The 19,025-nt window shown below is 52.1% G+C and overlaps 5 protein-coding genes across 5 annotated transcripts; 2 read left to right on the top strand and 3 right to left on the bottom strand.

The window, feature by feature from the left end:
* Positions 1-3,365: 3,365 nt before the first annotated feature.
* On the top strand, positions 3,366-6,876 carry Triagg1_7273 (uncharacterized protein; the record flags this gene model as incomplete). The annotated part of the gene is made up of 7 exons (XM_062901990.1): positions 3,366-3,392; positions 3,681-4,383; positions 4,465-4,599; positions 4,683-5,464; positions 5,517-5,889; positions 6,149-6,602; positions 6,768-6,876. 7 exons carry the CDS (start codon positions 3,366-3,368, stop codon positions 6,874-6,876), a joined length of 2,583 nt encoding a protein of 860 aa, XP_062753849.1.
* A 254-nt stretch (positions 6,877-7,130) lies between these two features.
* On the bottom strand, positions 7,131-7,739 carry Triagg1_7274 (uncharacterized protein; the record flags this gene model as incomplete). The annotated part of the gene is made up of 1 exon (XM_062901991.1): positions 7,131-7,739. One exon carries the CDS (start codon positions 7,737-7,739, stop codon positions 7,131-7,133), a length of 609 nt encoding a protein of 202 aa, XP_062753850.1.
* A 1,178-nt stretch (positions 7,740-8,917) lies between these two features.
* Positions 8,918-11,106, bottom strand: Triagg1_7275 (uncharacterized protein; the record flags this gene model as incomplete). Its single annotated transcript, XM_062901992.1, has 5 exons — positions 8,918-8,966; positions 9,029-9,286; positions 9,355-9,715; positions 9,790-10,200; positions 10,884-11,106. The coding sequence occupies 5 exons, from the start codon at positions 11,104-11,106 to the stop codon at positions 8,918-8,920; spliced, it is 1,302 nt and encodes a 433-aa protein (XP_062753851.1).
* A 636-nt stretch (positions 11,107-11,742) lies between these two features.
* Triagg1_7276 (uncharacterized protein) lies at positions 11,743-12,339 on the top strand (the record flags this gene model as incomplete). Its single annotated transcript, XM_062901993.1, has 1 exon — positions 11,743-12,339. The coding sequence occupies one exon, from the start codon at positions 11,743-11,745 to the stop codon at positions 12,337-12,339; it is 597 nt and encodes a 198-aa protein (XP_062753852.1).
* A 3,074-nt stretch (positions 12,340-15,413) lies between these two features.
* On the bottom strand, positions 15,414-18,256 carry Triagg1_7277 (uncharacterized protein; the record flags this gene model as incomplete). Its single annotated transcript, XM_062901994.1, has 5 exons — positions 15,414-17,073; positions 17,140-17,605; positions 17,650-17,690; positions 17,756-17,876; positions 18,220-18,256. The coding sequence occupies 5 exons, from the start codon at positions 18,254-18,256 to the stop codon at positions 15,414-15,416; spliced, it is 2,325 nt and encodes a 774-aa protein (XP_062753853.1).
* Between the last annotated feature and the right edge of the window lie 769 nt (positions 18,257-19,025).

A 19,025-nucleotide genomic window follows, 5' to 3' on the forward strand; every position in this document is an offset into this window, starting at 1 on the left:
CATCAACCCAAGGTCACTGCCCCCCTTTGTGCTAACAGCTTGTTGAAGGCTCATATCTCTGGGGATACCAAGCCCGCTTTGCAAAAAGTTACAAGTTAACCGACAGCGATTTCAGTTGGAGACAAGGCCCAACCTACGTGCACTCTTGGAGCTTTACAAAAAGATCAATTTCAAAGGTCAAGCTGCCAAGGCCTAGGTACTATTGGCAGAAGAGATCAGTTGCAAAAGCTGCAGCTCTCCCCATGTACAAACTCGCATGGCTAGCAGCATGAGGGGTCAATTCGACACGTCTTGCGGACGAGATTGGCCATTGACTGGCATTGATCCTATTCGCTGCGAGCTGCGTACCTTGGTGGCCCAAGCAAACAGCGGCTGTAACGGAAAAGGTACGCGGTTTGCATGAGACATACGTGAGCGTCATAATTTCCACAGGTTTCACGTCATGCGGGTCTCCCCCACAATGTCTACTTGTTCGTCCATTTCTACTGCATGCGCCTTGCATGAGTGCGTGAGGGGAAGGCGAGGTGAGGAGGCGGAGAAGAGGGCGGAGGACTCCGTATCAGTTTCGTACTGTAAATGTGATTGCGCGCCTGCTCGAGGCAGAGCGAGGCTTGCCACGGGCGACGATACGGCTTGCGTTCCATGCTGCATTGAATCCACAAGGTCTGACCAGTCAACCAAAGAGGCAGATATCTCACCGCACCGGAAATGTCGCCATGGGCTTCCGCGCAAACTACTGTACTCTCTCGGGATGGCTGCCGCTCTTTCAATCATGCTCAGACACGTCTCTCCAGTGCAAGTTTATGCCATGCTCTGTGCCGCCCACCTGAGCTTTGGCGGTGATGCCCTTCTCTGAGCATGCGAACGCACTGATTGGGCCCAAACGACGAAGACACAAGCACTACATAGAACACTACTTGGCATCTGAAGCTGCTCTTGCTAATACTCCTGCTATCTAGCCTAGGGAGATGCGTCAACTATGGAGCATCGAGTCAAATCAGCCAGCCAGTGAGCTATGCCTAGAGGTGGAATGCTTCGGTTGACGGGTTATCGACTTTTGTCAGGCAAAAGCCCTTTCCGCAACATTGCTCGCTCGGATGTCTGATGAGATGATTCACCAGAGGGGGGGTGGGTTCTTATCTACAGTACGAGTATTGGCGCACAGCGGCGAGCCCTAGCGAATACCGTTTGATTCAAGTACTATTTCCCCAGGGCATGTTGAGCCGATTGCCCGACAGATGGTGAGCATGGCCATGTCGTCTGCCGTGCTGGAGATGCGTCAACGAGATGTCGCATCGGAAAACTTGGATCCCCAAGAATCCAGACAATGAATAAGCGGCAGGATCATCCGAGGGTTGAGTCCCGTGGGTGTATCGAGCAAATCCGAGAGCCTGGCCTTTGGAAGTTTCCACTTCTTACCGTCAGTTGCTGGAGCCGTGCTACGCGTTGTCTGTGGCCTTTCGTCTAGCCCTCGGGGCAGCCCATGCGGTCATGCCGTGGACACGGCCCTGGGACACGGCCTGTCATCGTCACCTCGCCGGATGTTCATCAGGACTTGTGTTGGCGGTGAAGGGGCATTGCTGGCAGTACGGAGCACATTGGCCCATTTCCCGAACAGCGAGTGCCTAGCAAGCGCCAGGGCTCTTCCGACCGGGCGGATCTGCCCAAGACTCGGTCGCAGCCCAATTTCGTGAGCTCCGACGATCCTGGCGAGCCCAAATGCATGACTCAGCATGTTGTCGCATTGATTTGGGCAACTTCAGCTAATATTGCCTCATGCGCCACAGGAACACTGCTGCCCGAAGTCGGAAGCGAATATGCCTCTTCGTGATCCGGCTCGGTCATTGCTCTGAGTACCTAGTACAGAGCCGCAAGGGCATTCTTTGTGACACCATCTAATGAGAAACGGGATGCCGATACTATCATGAATGCTGGGTCAACCCATCCTGACGGGCAGTGGAGTCCCTGGTAAGGCATCAAGGGACGTGTCGGTGACAGTGCGCTTGGGAGCAGCTGGACAGAGGGAGCTTATTACAAATGACCGGCGTCCTCTCCTGTCTGTGATTTCCTATTGGTCTGGTGAGACAACTGGCGGCTATTTTTGCATGCCAAAGCAAGGCCAGCGCGTGGTTTCCGGCGAAATCATGGGTGGCCATTCGACCAGCCAAACTGCAACAGACTACCTCTTGCTCCAGTGGGTTCAATGGTAGCAAGACACGTAGAAGATACTTCACCGCATGTTGAATTCATTAGAGCTCATGTGACGCAAAATACGAAAACGAAAGCGTGGCAATACCTAGCTGCACCGAATACTATCTTGATGTCGGATTCCCGACTTTTGTTGTCCATCTCTATCTAGGGTAGCTGAGAGAAGCAAAGCTAGCAACAGCCACGGGGCGGCCGCCTCCGCTGTCACCGGGATACGGGATGCGAATCATCGATGACTACCATACGATTAAATTGCCACAACTTCTCGATTCTGCTACAGCCGTACGTTGACCTGCCTGGTTCAATTTACAATTTGAAATCATCAATTTTGACCCGCAAACTAGGTCGATATCAATCACGAGCACGTAGAATAAAATATCCTCACCAAACAATACACACAGTATTGTAAGTGCAGTATGACCGGGAAGGGGGGAGGCTTCTCACTGATCAGCCACGCAATCTCGGGCGGAAGCAGCATCGTGATTATCCTAGGTATAGTTGGTGCAACACCAAGCTGCAGGTGTGAATTAGTTGATGCTAAGAGCGTAGGCCTATGCTGTACAGAACGATAGGGGGAAGTAACGGCAATTTGCATTTCTGACCCGCTAGCGAAGGCTGTCATTTCCCATATTAGTCTTTTCTTTTCTGTTCTCTTCTTTTCGTATCCTGTTAAGCTACACTTGCGCGTGTGGGAAAGCCTGCCAAGTGCGATCAATGGCAACTAGAATAAAACAAAGCGGGCGCCCGGCGGCTGGGGATGATTGCCTGGTAGATAATAAGCGAGGAATGGGATTTATCCTGTGGGTGAATAAGCACAGCAGCCTGGTTCGAGCCAAGTGTTCCTCTTGTATCTTTCTCATCGCCCCTTCGATTTGCAAGACCGCAAGGCTGGGCAAACCACGGGATGGAATAGCCAGTATAGTTGCAGAGTATGGAATAAAGCAGCCATTTTTTCTCCTCTGACGATCCTGTCGCATTGATTCAGGCAACTTCAGCTCTCTAGACAATATTTGCCTCGTGCGCCATAGGGATCATTCTGCCCAGGGTCGGAAGCCAGACTGCCTTTCCGCGATCCTGCTCGGCCATTGTTCCGAGTAGTACAGAGCTGCAAGGGCATTCTTGTGATACCATTTGATAAGAAACGAGATGCCGATATCATGAATGCTAAGTTAACCCTTCTAAGGGTGAGTGGGAGGGGGGCGTTTGCCTTGAACATCCCTTTTCGAGACGTTTTGGTTGTCACAGCCAAGGATATGTAAACAGACTCTTTGCTCCCAAGGTTGAAGTCGTTCATCGAGCTTACTATCAAGACAACGTGTCATTGGGCTATTTTCGCAATATTCGTTGACCATCACCTATCGAATCACACAACTTTTCAATATTTCGGTGAGTTGAAGCAATACTCGTCTCCAGAGGCTCGTTTTATGTTCTGACAGTGAAGCAGTAACCCCCGATCTTTGACAACGACAAAGTACGCCACGTCTCCCGTCCAAAGCACTCATCGCCAGCTCGCTATACTGGGCGGCTATCCAGCGTTTCCTCCTGGAAGTTCTGTGCCGCTGATTCAGGTTCAGGGCTACCGTCCCAAGGGTGACTCCAGCGCCGTCGACGCGGTGCTCGCCAATGAGGCCAACGAGGACTCCAAGAGCCGTCCTAGCCAGCAGCGCTTTGTCTCCAAGATACTTCCTGGGGTTGGAGAACCCGGTGCGAGCTACCGGGTCACTCTGCAAAGCCGCATCGGGGAGTTCCTGAAGCTTGATACGGCTAATACATCCGTCATTTGCGTCACCAGCGGTACGAATGCGATCCGAGCTGTTCTCAAGGGTGTCCACGCTAAAGGCGATTCTGAAGACTGCAAGGAGGTCATTGTGCCCGCGACAACTGCTGGGGCGACTATCGAAGCCGTCATCGAAGAGGGTTTTGAGCCTGTCTTTGTGGATGTTGACCCGGCCTCATGGCACCTGTCGTACGAGGGTACCAAGCGTGCCATCTCGAACAAGACCGCAGCCATCATCACGGTTGATTGGCTGGGAACTCAATGCGCCCTCGGCCCGTTCCGCAAGCTGGCTGACAAGCACGGCATCCCGCTGATCTCTGACAGCGCCCAGAGCTTTGGTGCCACCAACGGCCAACCGCCTTCAATCGGCCTCGCCCATGCCACCATTTATAGCTTAGGTTAACCAAAGGTTCTCACCGGCACAGGATCTGGTGGCCTTATCGTGTGCTCCAAGTCCCTCGTCCAGCTGATAGAAAAAGACCCTACCGGCATCCTGCGTCGCGAGGCGTTGGCCGAACCCAACGCTTTTGTGTGTCTTCGAGCCTTGGAGTCACTTATCGATGCTCTTGAAAAGCGCGGAGCGGCTGGAAAGCTGTACCGTCGGCTTCTCGGTGGTATTTCCGGCATCATCTTCCAGAAATCCCAACTAGCCTATCGACAAACCACTACCAAATAAGCCTCACCATCGACGCCATAGCCTTTGGACTCAATGCAAAGGTCCTCTGCAATACTCCCAAGGCCGAGAACGTCCATTGCAGCACAGAGAGGATGCCGTGCGTCGGCGCCATTGATAAGCTTGCATCGCGAGGCAGAGTCGGAGGAGACCTCAAGCATAGCCGACTGCTGGCCACAACTTCAGTGACGCTTCCCATCTCCAACATGATGACTCTTGAAACTGTCGAGACAATCTGTGGCTTGATCAAGCTCATCCAGCACAAGGCAGGAGACATCCTTGAGGCAAACAAGGGCGAGGTAGCTCCAGCCGCCCCGAGAGGATCTGCGGACGTCATGGACCTCGAGTCGAAATATCGCCTGCACTTGGTGATACCCATCCTTGACAGTGCAAACAGCATGTATTCCAAGGTATTCGTTCCGCGCGATCACATGCTTGAGCACAAGATATCCATCGACGAGTTCCTCGCACGTTTCCGGTCGCAAAGACAATGGAAGCTGAACGAGCGTGTCCTCGCGGAGCTTCGAGTCGACACCATCATCGGCACGACCGTCATTCTTGCCCCGCACGGCGCCGGCCGCAACTCGGCGAGTCCCGTGGCCTTGGATGGGGGCGGGTCCTCGGCAACCGTCACGTTGGTCCCCGGTCCCGAGGGAAAATTGACGGTCCGCAAGTCCGCCACGGGATACGGTATCGACGGCAACGGGGCACCATGGCTGAGACTCCAGTCGTTGTTTTTGAGCGCAAGCCGTGCCGTGAAGAAGACGGGCATGTGGACGACAAAAAGTTCGAGCGAGGCGATTATTGTTATGACATCTCCAAGCTTCTCTTCTCCCTAACGGGCTTCTCGGAGATTAGGGAAAGCTTTTCGACTACTCTGCCGACGGCGACTTCCACACGCTCACGATCCAGCAGCATCCCGGTCTGGATACCACAAACGGCGCCGCCTTGACGCTCCTCCCAGCGCTCATATCCGACAAAGTGGTGAAGAAGTGGATCGACCAGGTCGAGCACCATGGCGCGCGATCCTTTGAGCTGAGGGTGAGGGTTGGCGAGGCGGCACACTTCGTTGCGGATTGCGCTTGCGCCTTGGGACGGGGCACACCATGGAGGGTCGTCCCTCTGTTCCTTTTGGGACTCGAGAAGTTGAATGATGTTGTCACCCTCTTGGATGGTAAAGCTCAGCTTTCTGTCGACAACGAGAGCGTTTCGTACGACTTGTCAAGACGGGGTCGGCCTCCACAATTCAGAGTCTGTTCCGTACAATGGTCGGCACCTACTTACCCAAGGAGACCACCATATACCTCTCAACCAACCCAATCGACTCCATCCGCCACTCCCCCTGCGTGCTCATTCACCCATCGAATGGCGTGAGAGGACAGACTCACATACTTGCAGCGTCAACCCGCAGGACCAATGCCTTCTTCAGAGATAACGGGGTGTCAGAGAGCACCATTGATGTCTGAAGATTGTACACATTTCGTCAACAGGATCATCATCCCGTTCGCAGTTCACCGGCAGGAATAACGACAAACTTCTCTCTCCCGGGTCCTTTGGCATCTCGCCTCTGCACCTGGCCGTGTTGCAGGCGAACCAACTCCCATTCCCAAAGCCCGGCCGGTGGGTCGTCGAGAACGACTCATTCTTCCTGCTCAGCCGCCCCCTGGCTCTGGGAGGCGACGACGTGTGCCTGCTGGCCACGAAGCGACCGACATCGGGCTCGAGCTCGTCCTGGAGAGTATGCGTCGACGGGTCTGTGAAGGAGGACGGACGGCTTTTCGCGAAGCATTTCCGAGACATTGAAGCGCACGAAAGGGGAAGCGAGTTGATCCGGACAACAAGCGGGTTGTCCGTGCCGCACCATCTGGCGAAACAGGTAGCCCGGAGAGAAGACGACTATTCCGCGCGAACGAGCCCCTTGCTAGTCGACATTGTGCTCCCGCGGTTCATGGGCCGGGAGGCTTGGATTCAATTGAGCCATCAATAAGGCTATGGAGTGGACTCGCACCTTGTGTGGGACAACGCAAAGTCTTTTGAGCATATCTTTCCGCGGGTCGAGCTTGCGAATGGAGGGGAAAAGATGGCTTTCTACCACTATGGTTCCGACAGCGAGTATCTCAAGCTGCTGGCCAACGTTCGCAGTGATGCTCGTCTCAGCAGTCTGGCCTACGCCGGCGCCGCGGTGCAGTGGCTCCAGCGTAATGCTGGTAAGTTCTAGGTAGATCAGGTAGGAAAAGAGTCGATGGATTCCGGTCACATGCGCGATGTAAATATTTCCTTTCGTCTGGCCTTATCAATCTCGTGTTTGTAGATAGACCTCTGTTGCTTATAGACATAGACTTACACGGTAATCTCTTGGGTAACAGAACCGGAACACAACAGACTAAAACTTCTGACAAGTCGCGAGGCTAAGTCGAGCCTGTCGAGGCAGTCAGTCATTTGCCTCTCATGTTCATGGCCCGGCTCTCTGAGCTACGCTGCACGATTCGCCTCCATGCCACTAGTAATCTGCTTCAATATCTCATCCCGCAATATGTCCGGGCTGCGTGTAGAATCCACAATAAGTACATTATCTTTCGGACGGAACGGGCTCTCAATCCACTTCTTGAAGAGGGCGCGAGAGTCTTGGGCTGCGTGGTCGCTCTCTGCTGCTGCTGCGGGAGGACGGTCGACGCCAGTGCGCTGGCTCGTCATTGGGTCTCGGGTGCGCAGTCTTTCATCCAACAAGTCGATATCTTGGACCCTGCACTCGATATACCAATAGGTGTAATAGTGTTGATTGGCAAGGGCGGATCCACAGTCGAGAATGTCCTGGTAGTTGCAAGTGCTGTCAACGATAACGCTGAGGCCTTGCTTGATGATGTGTTGTGCCTGTGCCCATTGAAGCCGGTAGGCACACTTTGCTGCCTGCTCGAACGGAATGCCCGTTTCGATAAGACTGGATCTGAACACGTCGTGATCAATGACCACTCCGTTAATCCGTCGTCCAAGCTGTGCTGCTATCGTACTCTTTCCAGACCCAGGCGCGCCAGACATCTGAATGAAGAGATTGCGCGGCTTTGGCATCTGCGGTGTCGACATCTTTGTTGATCCTTGAAGAACGCGCTTGAGAGGTTACAGTTTAGGTACTGGAGGCGATAGTACAGTGCTTTGGCTGATGGAATGATGAAGAAGAATCAAAGAAAAGAGGACAACCTCTTTCCCACGACCTCCGCTACTTGACACATTGCATAGACCATGTGTTTCTGAGCAAGGTCAAGTACCAGGTACGCCTTAGTACCTACCTATGCACGTGATAGGACCTTAAACTCCCATCACACAGGTATACTTTACCTGTAGGAGGTAGATGCCTGGGTACCTACCTGTACCTACTAAGGTAGGTAGGTACTATAGGTCTATAAAATGCTACCTAGGTACTTCTTCGAATATACTTCCTCTCTTCTTAAATGTCTTTCCATGGCGTGGTGAGAGGACCGAGAGGCAGAGCTTGGGGTAGAGGCAACGGTCAGACGGGAAGGACTGCCGCAATGACAGTGACCGAGTTTGAGTGCTCCTCCGCAGGACACGTAACAAGCTACTTTCGCCGCATGTTTATATCATCAAAGCGCATGTGACTTGAAATACGAAGACGGAAGCGTGGCAATGGGCTGCATCGAAAGTCTTGATATTGGTTTCTTGGCCTTTTGCCTTGTTATCCCATCTCTAGTAGGATATGTCGAGAGAGGGCCACGATCAGAGGCTATCAGGGTGGCGAAGCTGTGGCCAAAATCACTTGCTTTGCCGCTGTCGTAGCCAGCCGCTGCTATATGACCGGATGACAACCGAAAAGCTAATGGCCGATAAGGATCGTGAGAGCTGACCGAGAAAATGACTCCAACATTCTAGCATCCGCCTCACCTCGCTTCGCATCACTCGCTGGATTCAACAAACGCCAGGCCGCAGAGTGCTGAACGCATAACTCTAGACACATCAATACTCTGAATCTTATCACTCCGCTACCGGCACGGCTGGCTACGTATTGGCTTGTGCAAATCCATTTCATTGACCTTGTAAACCACGGCGTTTCAGCCTACCCTTCCCTTTGGCTCCCGATAAAATAAGCTACGTAATAGTATAAGCAAGTCTGACTACTCTCCCAAATTTTCTGACATCCGACGACGTAAGCGGATGAATCCATCCTCTCCCACTTGCTCCTGTCAAGTCTCGACGCGCACAAAAAATAGTACAGGAGGCGTTGGAGTGAAATCGCGAGCCGTCCTCTAAGACGCCATGTAAGTGCTGGCATCAACACCCTCCTTCGGGAACTCGCTGCAAGGTTGGAGGTTAGCATATCAATCTTCATACGGCCGTGTGTAAGAGGGGCTGCTCACGGAAGGGCGACTTCGAATCGCTTCTCAATCTCCTTAAGGACCTCCTGGTCCTGCTCGGAGCTCACAAAGGAGATGGCAAGACCCTTGGTACCGAAACGACCGGCACGGCCGACACGGTGAAGGTAGGAGCTGGCGTCATTAGACAGATCGTAGTTGATTGCCAAGTTGATTCGCTCAATGTCGATACCACGTCCAAAGACATCAGTGGCAACGCAGATGCGCTTCTTGAACTCCTTGAACTCCTTGTAGCGGCGGATACTGTAATTGTATAAATCAGCAACTATACTCTGGCTCAGAGCCCGTTGGAGACATTGCAATCAACTTACCGCTCCTCCTGGCTGACTCCAGAGTGCACGGCAATGGACGGGAAGTTGCACTCTCGAAGGAGCTTGTCCAGCTCGGTAGCACGGACGGTGCTCTTGACGAAGATGATGACCTGGTTGAACTGAAGATCGTCAAGAAGCTCATTCAGCTTTCGGTTCTTCTCGCGCTCCTCCAGCTTGATGTAGTATTGCTGCAGGCCGTGCAGAGTGAGCTTGGTGTCTTCATCGACATAGTGCTCTGTGGGGTTTTGCATGAACTTGCGGCAGATGGGCTTGATGGCCTCGGAGAGAGTGGCCGAGAACATCATGACCTGCTTCTGCTGAGGAGTGGCGCGGAACACATCCTGCACGTCGGTGCGCATGTCTTATTTGATGTTAGAAAGGAAGAAAGAAAGGCGCCATTTCAAAAAAATAGGCAGAATAGAACGTCGCACTCACCGGGTTGATCGAGCATCTTGTCGCACTCGTCAAGGACGAAGATACGCACGCTTCCAAGACGGAGGGCCTTGTCACGGACGAGAGCCTTAAGACGACCGGGGGTGCCGACAATGATGTGAGGGCACGTGTCCTTGCTCTTGAGAGTCTCGACGTCGTTCTTGATGGGAGTACCACCGTAGAAGACACCCGTCTTGATGTCGGGCATATACTTGCTGAATCGGTTGTACTCATCTCGGATCTGGTAAGCCAGCTCGCGAGTGTGGCACATGACGACAACCGAGACCTCGCCGTTGACGGGCTCGACTTGCTGGAGCGTGGCCAGGACAAAGACGGCAGTCTTTCCCAGACCAGACTTGGCCTGGCAGATGATGTCTCCTCCGAGGAGAGCTTGAGGGATACATGTTTGTTGGACTGTCGATCGCGAGGATGTTAGACTTTAAATGTAATCAAGTAGCAACGAACGATGGGTAGTGTGCGTCAAAGGTCCGTCCATCGTCGCAGCATGAACATGATTTTTTTCTCCAAGTGTGTAGAAATTGCAACTTGAACTGGGATCGACTTTCTCTCTCAAGCCAACGTGGCGAGAAGGGTTCTTGAAGCCATTGTGATCCCAGCTGGTTTGTCATCCGCACGTGTTCAAGACACGCAATGACGAGAAATCATTTTTTTCTTCTCTTCCCCCCCTTCAAGCTTAGCTTGACTATCTCCAAAGCCCTTTTTAGCAGCCACTGTTCCCCGAGTGAATTCGAGGGACAAATGACACCAGTCCATGCAGCTCATACCGGCAGACTCGAGGGTTCTTTTGCGAGTTGCGGCACCTGCTTGTGTTTGTGGATGTCACAAAACGTGAGCCTTTGGAGAGTCTTTGCCATGCCATTGCAGCCATCATGTATGCAACGATGATGAGCGTGGTAGTCGGCTAGAGAGCCGACCATTATTGAGATCGATGTATGCTTCCTCGTTTCTTTTCTTTCTTCTTCAAACTCTTGCTTGTCTTGCTTGCGAGATGGACGGACGCTTGCTTTCAAGGAAAAAAGGGAAGCAATATATGATTGTGTAGATGACTTAGGACAGTGTTAGAATTCAGGACTGACCCTCCGAAGGATGCTCGAAACCGCAGTCGCCGATAGCGCGCAGAAGCTCGGGCTTCAGCAAGAAGTCACGGAATCCAGTGGAGTGGATGCCAACGTAACTGCCCTTCTTGTCGACATTGTTACCGGAGGCGGCCTCTCCCTTCTTTCCGTTGGAGGCGGCGGCGGTCTCGTTGGCGCCAATCTCCTCATCGGAGTAGTCGATGAGATCTTCCTCGTGGGACATTTTGGAATGAATTGGTTGATAGAAAGCGTCTGAAAATTCGGAAAAAGCCTTTGCTGAGTTGCGAGAAGCGCTAACGAGTTGGGCGCGTCAGAAGGGAGAAGAAAGAAGAGACAAAGATGACAAGGACGGAGAAAAGTCCTAAAAGACCGGGCAGATGAGATGCCGGGACAGAGAACAGGCAGAGACGATGGAAATTGGGTTGCAATGCCACGTATCGAAGACGATGTTCCGATGTTGGTGGATGTGAACGAGGGAAGCTGAGGCTGTCCAAGAGGGCGGAGGAAGGGGAGAAGAGAAAGGTGAGGCGCGACTGAGTAAGCCGTGGCCCGTGCACGCAAAACAGGCGCAGTCACGTGCCAGACCCAAGGCAAAGTTGTTTTGCATCATTAGGTAAGCTGAGCCACGTGCGAGATGGACCGCGCACGCAAGCAGACACACTGTGTCTCTTGGATCTCTATACGTTGTAATCTTGCTTTTTGTTTTAGACCATGCGACGGCTTCAATTGTTGCGTTTCTCTGCACTATTTCTCCCAAATTATACCGCCACAGAGTGAAACATTGGAGTTCGCTCTTTATCGCAGACTTCGTTTCAAGCATACTGTCCCCAAGTGAGATAAAAGGTCGATCAGAAAACAAATGGCCAAGGCAAAGGGCAATCCTGGCATTCAAAATAGGCACATTTATACCAGGGCTTCATATCTCTACCAAGCGGCCAGCTATCTTGCAAACTGCGCTCAACAGGCCAAGCAGCAGGCCACGCCGCAGAGCGCCCGGCATGGCGATGAGCACTCATCTACCTCGAGACTAGACGCACCGTCTGGCACAAGCAATGGCCCTAACCCCGAGTTTGCTCATGGCAGCCAAGAGCGCAAGGTCTTGATGAACTTATCTCACCAAGTCGTGTCGGACATGAGATCGGTGTCTCTGAAAGCCCAGATCCGACAGAGCCGTTCAATCAAGCAAACCATCTGCAAATTTTGCGACGCTATCCTGATTGAAGGCAAAACATGTCACTCTGCGGTGGAGAATCTCAGCAAGGGCGGAAGAAAGCCTTGGGCCGATGTTCTCGTCACCCGGTGTGGCACGTGTGGAAACGTGAAGCGGTATCCCGTCAGCGCCCCGAGGCAGAATAGAAAGCCGCTTCGGACTCTCGAGACTCCGAAGATGGAGAAAGACAGCACTCCGTCTGCGCCAGTGCATGAGCAACCTGTGTGTGATGAGTCTGCAGGGTGATGGGGTACATGCTCGAAACATTGTTTCCCATTATGGAGCTCCTCGGATGCAAGCCGAAATGAACGTCTCACAAAGCCTTGAACTGGCGCTTAATCGCTAGGGGCATAAAAACAATTCGGGTGATGCACTGGTATCGGCGCAACGCAGCTGAGTCAACGAGGGGTAGAAACCAAGACGGACGGTTCATTGGGTCTTATGACCTAGAGCTTGTACCCGCGATCAAAGGGATAAATCTCTGAAAGCTCAAGATCGTTATTCTCGATGTCCTGAAGATCAATCCGGCGTCTGGCTACGGGATCTTCCTCTTCTCGCTTGCCATATCGTGCGAACATGGAACCGCCGTCTGAGTGACCCAACGGTTGATTCAAGCGAATACACAAACTTACGCAGGCCAATCGTACAAGCCGAGCAGAGGACACTATTCTAGCAACTGGGGTGCCCTGGATTTCCGGTCCATTATCTCCAGTATATAGCTGTAGTAAAAAATACTGGAGAAATATATCGATAGTAGAAGATACCTTACTGAAGAAATATATCGATAGTTAGAGATGCTGGAGAAATATTTCGACAGTAGAAGATACTAGGGAAATATATCGGTGGTAAAGGATGCTGGAGAAATATATTCACGACTAGCTATTACAACAAGAATTGAGCCAACAGGCTGAACAACTTGAGCTATACAGGAGAAAAATAAATATGATGCGAGAACCACAAGTAAATCCCAGTATCCTAGGCCTGAGAGCACATTATAAAGCCCTCCGGAATTGCAAACGCGAAGCCATGGCTGCCTTGGTAAAAGGAATGCCTGTTCATTATCCTAAAACATCCCGTATCGCAATTAACACCGAATACCAGTCAAATATAATTATAGTACGTATATAGCACTTGTCGCTCAATCTATAGCCTGCCGAAAGCCGAACTCCAACCAAGAAATTCAAAACTCGACACTTCATTCATTAAACCATCGCGTATCCCGTGAATCTTCCACCCATTCCATACCAACACCAAAAAAAGCAGCTCCGTAACCCCACTGCCATCACTTTCCAACTTCCTTGACACTCTCCTCTCCAAGCACTTTACTCGCCGCCATGAATCTGCCCAGCCCCATTCCCGTCAGCAACTCATTCACACACCCACCGCCAGACGAGAAACCCAGCACGCCTAAAGACTTACAGGCCGCCGTGCCAGCTTCCCAGCCCTCTCATAGCTTCAGCCTGCACACTCGTCATTCTCAACAAGTTCTCGGTATCCGCTAGGTTGGCTGATAATTGCTCCAGTTGGGAATGAAGATGCGTCTAAACCTCCCCCAGTCAGTGCATTTCTTCATGGGCGACGCTCCATGCCAATCTTGACACTGAAAAGAAAAGAAAAGAAGAAAGTAATAATAAACGAAACAAGCGTGAAAATATGGCAGCTGAGCTTTCACTCACCAACTGTCTCGACTTCATCACGCTCCCACTCGTCATCATGATGCTCTGTCTACCGAGACCCTGCGATCCACCGACGTTTCGGGACGCCATTGCTCGTTTGACTTGGCAATCAATGAGAGCCCTGGAGAGAGGAACGAGAAACGAGAAAGAAGTCGTTGGAAAAAGTTGAGAGAGTGAAATGAAATATTTAGTTGCTTAAAAGTAACGCGTTGGTGGAACAATGGATCGATGCGAGTTGTTGATGCCAATTGCGCCCCTCTACGCCAGCTCACGTGATAGATAGCCTGAAGCTTTGAAGCTCCACGACGCTCCTCTATCACCACGTGTTCGGGCGAGGCGGCACATATTCACTGCATTGCTTTTTGCTTGACGGATCACAAAAGAGAGAGAGAGAGAGAGAGAGAGAGAGAGAGAGAGAGAGAAAAGGGAAACAAAAAAGTCATCGTCAGAATCGACATGCCATATTATATTTGGACTACCTTGAAAACAATGCCGCCCGTATTTTTCCCCCGTTCTTCCCGTCATTAACGCTATTTGCCCTGCCATTCTATATCTTTATTGTGTGTTCAACTATCAATTATTCAAGCATTCTGCCGCCACTTCAGCATGCCGTTTCTTTTCCTGCCGCTTCTGCATCGTAATTGGGCCCAGCAATCGTTGCTGCTGAATGGTTGTTGATGTGGCATGACAGGGTCGTGGCCGCGCCAATCCTCTTGCCATGTCTATTCATCACAATCAAGCGCTTTCTAGACAGACGGTGACCAATTGTGGCCCCAACAAAGATTAAGAAAAATAGTGGCGGTTTGCCGAATTAAAAATGGAACAAAGAAAAGGAAAAGAAAAAAAATATGAAGAAAGAGGACATAAAAAAAGAAACAGAAAAAAAAAATCCACACCCAAAGAATCTAAAATGCTGTGTGATTCGCATCGGAAAAAACAAAAACAAAGAAATAATGCCGTTGTAGCTCAACCCCCTTTCTCTGCGAGGCTTTTTCCAAAACTCAGGCGAGGGCTGATTAAAAGAGGTATATATTCCACGGTCATCAAAGGTGCGCCTGGGCTGTTCGTGTTCTTCCGTCTCGTTTCTTTCAGGATGGCTCTATATCGAAATATGAGCCATATCCGCCGGGAGACATGAACAATGCCCACATTTATCCGGTATGATGAATGGTTGTTTCGGGTGTCGTTCCACATGTATATACGAGACTTGACAGTCCACCCCAAGTACAAAAAGCGCCAGTATCGAACAATAGTCCAAAGTCATCCAAGCCGTTGATTTGTGGTAGTCCCACTACAATGATGATATGTTGCTGCATGAGATAATAGGGTTGTCTCTCACAGGGGGAAAATCGTGTGCCGAGCAATCTGTCAATAACTGCTTTCTTTCAGACTCTGGGTTGATTGGTGAATGCTTGCAACAGAACAGATATCGTCCAGAGGGGTAGGCTAGCGTTTCTTCATCGACGTCGTGCGTGAGGAGGGTGCTGGAGAGAAAAAAAAAGGAGAATGATGGAGAAAAAGAGAAAGGAGTGAAAGAATGAGTTAACATGACGTGTACGGATTCATGTAACCATTTGGTGAGGATGATGGAAGGAGCACGGTACGACGATATGCGTTTCCCAAACATTGACTGCAAAGGGAACTTCACTGTCCTTGGTTCTGCTGCTGTTGGAGACTACCTTGGCTGCTGTATGCCGATCGTTCTGAGCCGAGTTCACCACTGTCCGCGCTAGCACTCGCACTGCCAGTCAGACTACGACCGTTTCTAGACTTGGGGGGATTGAGAGAGCTCACCCCGATCTGTTGTTCAACTTGCTGAGGCGCGACCGCGGTGCCTTGCCCCGGCGGGTAACGGGGAACGGGCTGTCTCATGCCGTTAGGTGGTGAAGGCTGGCCGTTTGCAGGGCCGAATCCGTTTGGCGGCGAAGGCCTGCCGTTTCCACCTCGCATCGAAGGGCTGTACTGATTTCCCGGCGAATGGCTAGTCCGTCGAGGGTAACCACTGGTCATGGTCATGGTTTGGCCGCCGCCTCCTCCAGGGCCAAATTGCATCTCATCTAACCGAGAGGCAGTCAAAGAGTTGGCACGAGACCCTGCGCTCATTGCGCCGCGGTCCACTGCTCCGTATCGGTTCGACGTGAAGCTTAGCAGCGGGTCATCGAGGATGTTGTCATTCACCGTGGGCATTTGGCTTATTTGGCTCATTTGGCTGGAACGATTACGACCAAAGGGTCGGAACCTGCTACTCTTGGACGGCGGCGCGTCTCCTTCGGGGTTTCGTCGCATCTGGGTTTGAGACGGCCCGGGCACCTTGCGGTTCTTCCTTGAGGTGACACTCATCATGTCGAAGTTGTCTGGGTCTATCACGGGGACGTTGGTGGCCATGGATGGGTCGAAATAATCGTCGTCGTCATCGTCGTCGTCGAATCCTCCCCTAGATGGTGGCGGTCCTCGGCGAGAGGGAGGCGCAGTTGCTTGAGGAGGAGGAGGGCCACGCCTCATTCGCATCTCCTGCTCCCTCAAAGCCAGTTCGCGTTGGCGCAGCTGTAGCTCTCGCTCTCTGAGAGCGAGATCTGAGCTGTCGGTCCCAAAAGACTGTTCCTGGCCCTCTGGGATGTCGTCGTACAGTACGAGGTGGGAGAACTCCTCCAAATCATTGCCTTCCATTGAACCACGTCGAGACGCGGCTCGAGAACCCCCGCCGTTCATCTGCGGTGGCCTTCCATAGCCATTGGGGCCGCCATTTGCATTAGGCGGAGGCCTACGCATGCCTCCCGCGTTGCTGAAGTTGGACGATGTTCTAGGTCGTGGCTGGCGAGGTGGCATCCCGTTGCCATTGGGCATCATTGGGCGAAAGCCGGCCTGTGATGGGCCTCGAGGTGGATATGGAGATGGGTTATTTGGTGAGCTGGGTCCGTTGCTGACGGGCACCGCATCCTGCTTCGGCCGGTTGCGGTTGACAATGTTGAGATTGTGGAGGATGGCATAAAGAGTTTCAATCCGGGGTACAGAGACTTTGGCGTCCCGAGCGAGCCTGATGGGCGAGCCGAGGTATGTCTCGACCTCCATGGGTCGCCGGGCGATGAAGTCTTGCCACATGATGCTTTCGGGTTGGGTCGGTTTTGCCATTTCATCCATGATTGACTGCTTAAAGTTGGGTGCGAATTTGCAGCCACTGGCCTCGGCAAGGCGCAGTAATTCGTCAATGACCTCGGAGACCATGTCTTTTACCCCCATCTTCTCAAGGAGCGCTGCATGATTAGACGTCTCGAATATTACACTGATGGGATGGAAAGCAATCGGTCTGCGCCACGCGTTCTTCCGTTAGCCAACCATAAAAGAGAGCCGGGTCAATGGAGCTGGCACTTACCCAATAACTCTCTCATATTGCTGTTGTCGGATGTTGTTGGATACTTGACTGTTGACCTGGCCGGAACTCAGCGTCATTGAAATGGCCTGGGCCATGTCCTCTTGGATGGACTGTGGAATATTGGCATTCCGGCTGGCAGGGCCGACCCAGACATCAGTTGACCCTTTGTGCTCAAACTCGCTCTGGCCAAGCTGCGTAAGCTCAGCCCCAGAAACGAGCGATAGGACGACATTAGTCGGGAAGCGTTCCTCGATTGCGGCCTCGATTCCGAGCGTGTGTGTAGTGTTAACGAGAATACATGTATGCTGAGGAGTAACAACGGATTCGATGACGGCGGCGAGATCGTAGACATCGGGAAGAGCCTTTACGCAAAGGATGACGTAATCGAAGGGGCCGTCTCGGTTGCCCGCAGCATCTTCTGGATTTCGAACAACTGTGAAAAGGGGGACAAGAGGTGTGAGCGAGTCTTGTTCCGTGTGATAAATGACGGGATCCATTGATTCCTCTTACCATGCCGCGGCTTAAAGCGCTCATTCCCAAATGTGGATGACCTGCGATTCGAGCATTAGGACACTGCAACCGGACGATGAAGTGCTGCCTGTTGGCGACGACGTACTTGAAGGATATGCCATACTGGGCAACGTGCTCAAAACCCGATTTCCATACCAGCGTGACGTCGCAGGCGTTGGTGGCCTGGAGCCTCCACGATAAGAAGGCCGAGACGGGATTGCCGCCAACTGAGCATATACGCATTAGCTGATCACTCATAACGACTGGTGGGATATAGAGCGCTGCATCCAACAGCCACTCTGTCTGTAGATGAAGACTCGGTTCGAGGCGCTTTGGGCAAACCAAACAACAAGAACCAAAGAGAAAAAAGAAAAAAAGAGGGACAAAAAGTTGGAATCAATGGAAGGAGTTGTTTTGGCCAAGCGAGGCTTAGGAAGAAAAGAATAACTTGGAGAAAGGACACTAGGAATTGGGACGGGCCAAGTGCCAGGGTGGGTATATGGGCATATTGGGTACTGGGCGACGGAGGGGGGCGTGCTGTAAACAACAGGATGGGGTGGGATGACAAACCTGATAGAATCTTGAGACGGGGCGTCTTGGGTGCCATTGTTTCGTCAAAATCCCAATGAGGATTAGCTAGATGGCTAAGATCTGAGAAATAAGAGGGCAGCGGCCTCTGACGATGGCCGTTGTGGCCGAAGTCCCACGGTGCGCGAGCAGGCGGGAAGGGTTGATCCTTGTCGGCAGACCAGAACAGCTATACCCGGAAGTGCGTATGTACGGACGGCAGAGAAACGCGACGGTCACCAGCGTGGGCCAGTCAGCGCAATCCGCATACAGAAAAGGGCCGGCGCTGCACAAGTACAAGGACGTTATAAGAGGTCGGCTGCGGGTAGCTGGCTGGGCTCGAGGACGAAGTGGATCAGATTCTATCGCGCCACAGCCTGGGTTTCGAATGAGGGATAGCGGTAGCCGAATGTTGAAGAACAAGACGAATATTTCGAAATAGCGACGGAGGCAAAGCGAGGCTACAAAACCCCAGTGCGATATAGTAGTAGTAGTAGTAGTAGTAGTAGTAGTAGTAGTAGTAGCTAGTTGACTAAAGGTTAGGAAACATCTCTCGAGGCGTTTAAACAAGCCCGCGGCTAGCTGGTTGGCTGGGGAGGGAAAGGGGTGGACAGGTTGCTTACAGCAATGGTGGCAGATAACGAAGGATAGCCAGCAACTCAGAAGCCCGGTTCAAAGTTCAAAGAGACTCAAGGGCCCGGGGGATGGTGGGACAAGAGGGCTGAAGGCGATGAGTGGACGGATGGGAAATTATCTGGGGTTTCCGTAGGACAGGACGTGTGGGCGGAGTCGAGGCGAATGGGAACAAG

The sequence above is a fragment of the Trichoderma aggressivum genome, assembly GCF_033847375.1.
Source record: "Trichoderma aggressivum f. europaeum strain CBS 100526 chromosome Unknown scaffold_031, whole genome shotgun sequence".
NCBI lineage: Eukaryota > Fungi > Ascomycota > Sordariomycetes > Hypocreales > Hypocreaceae > Trichoderma > Trichoderma aggressivum.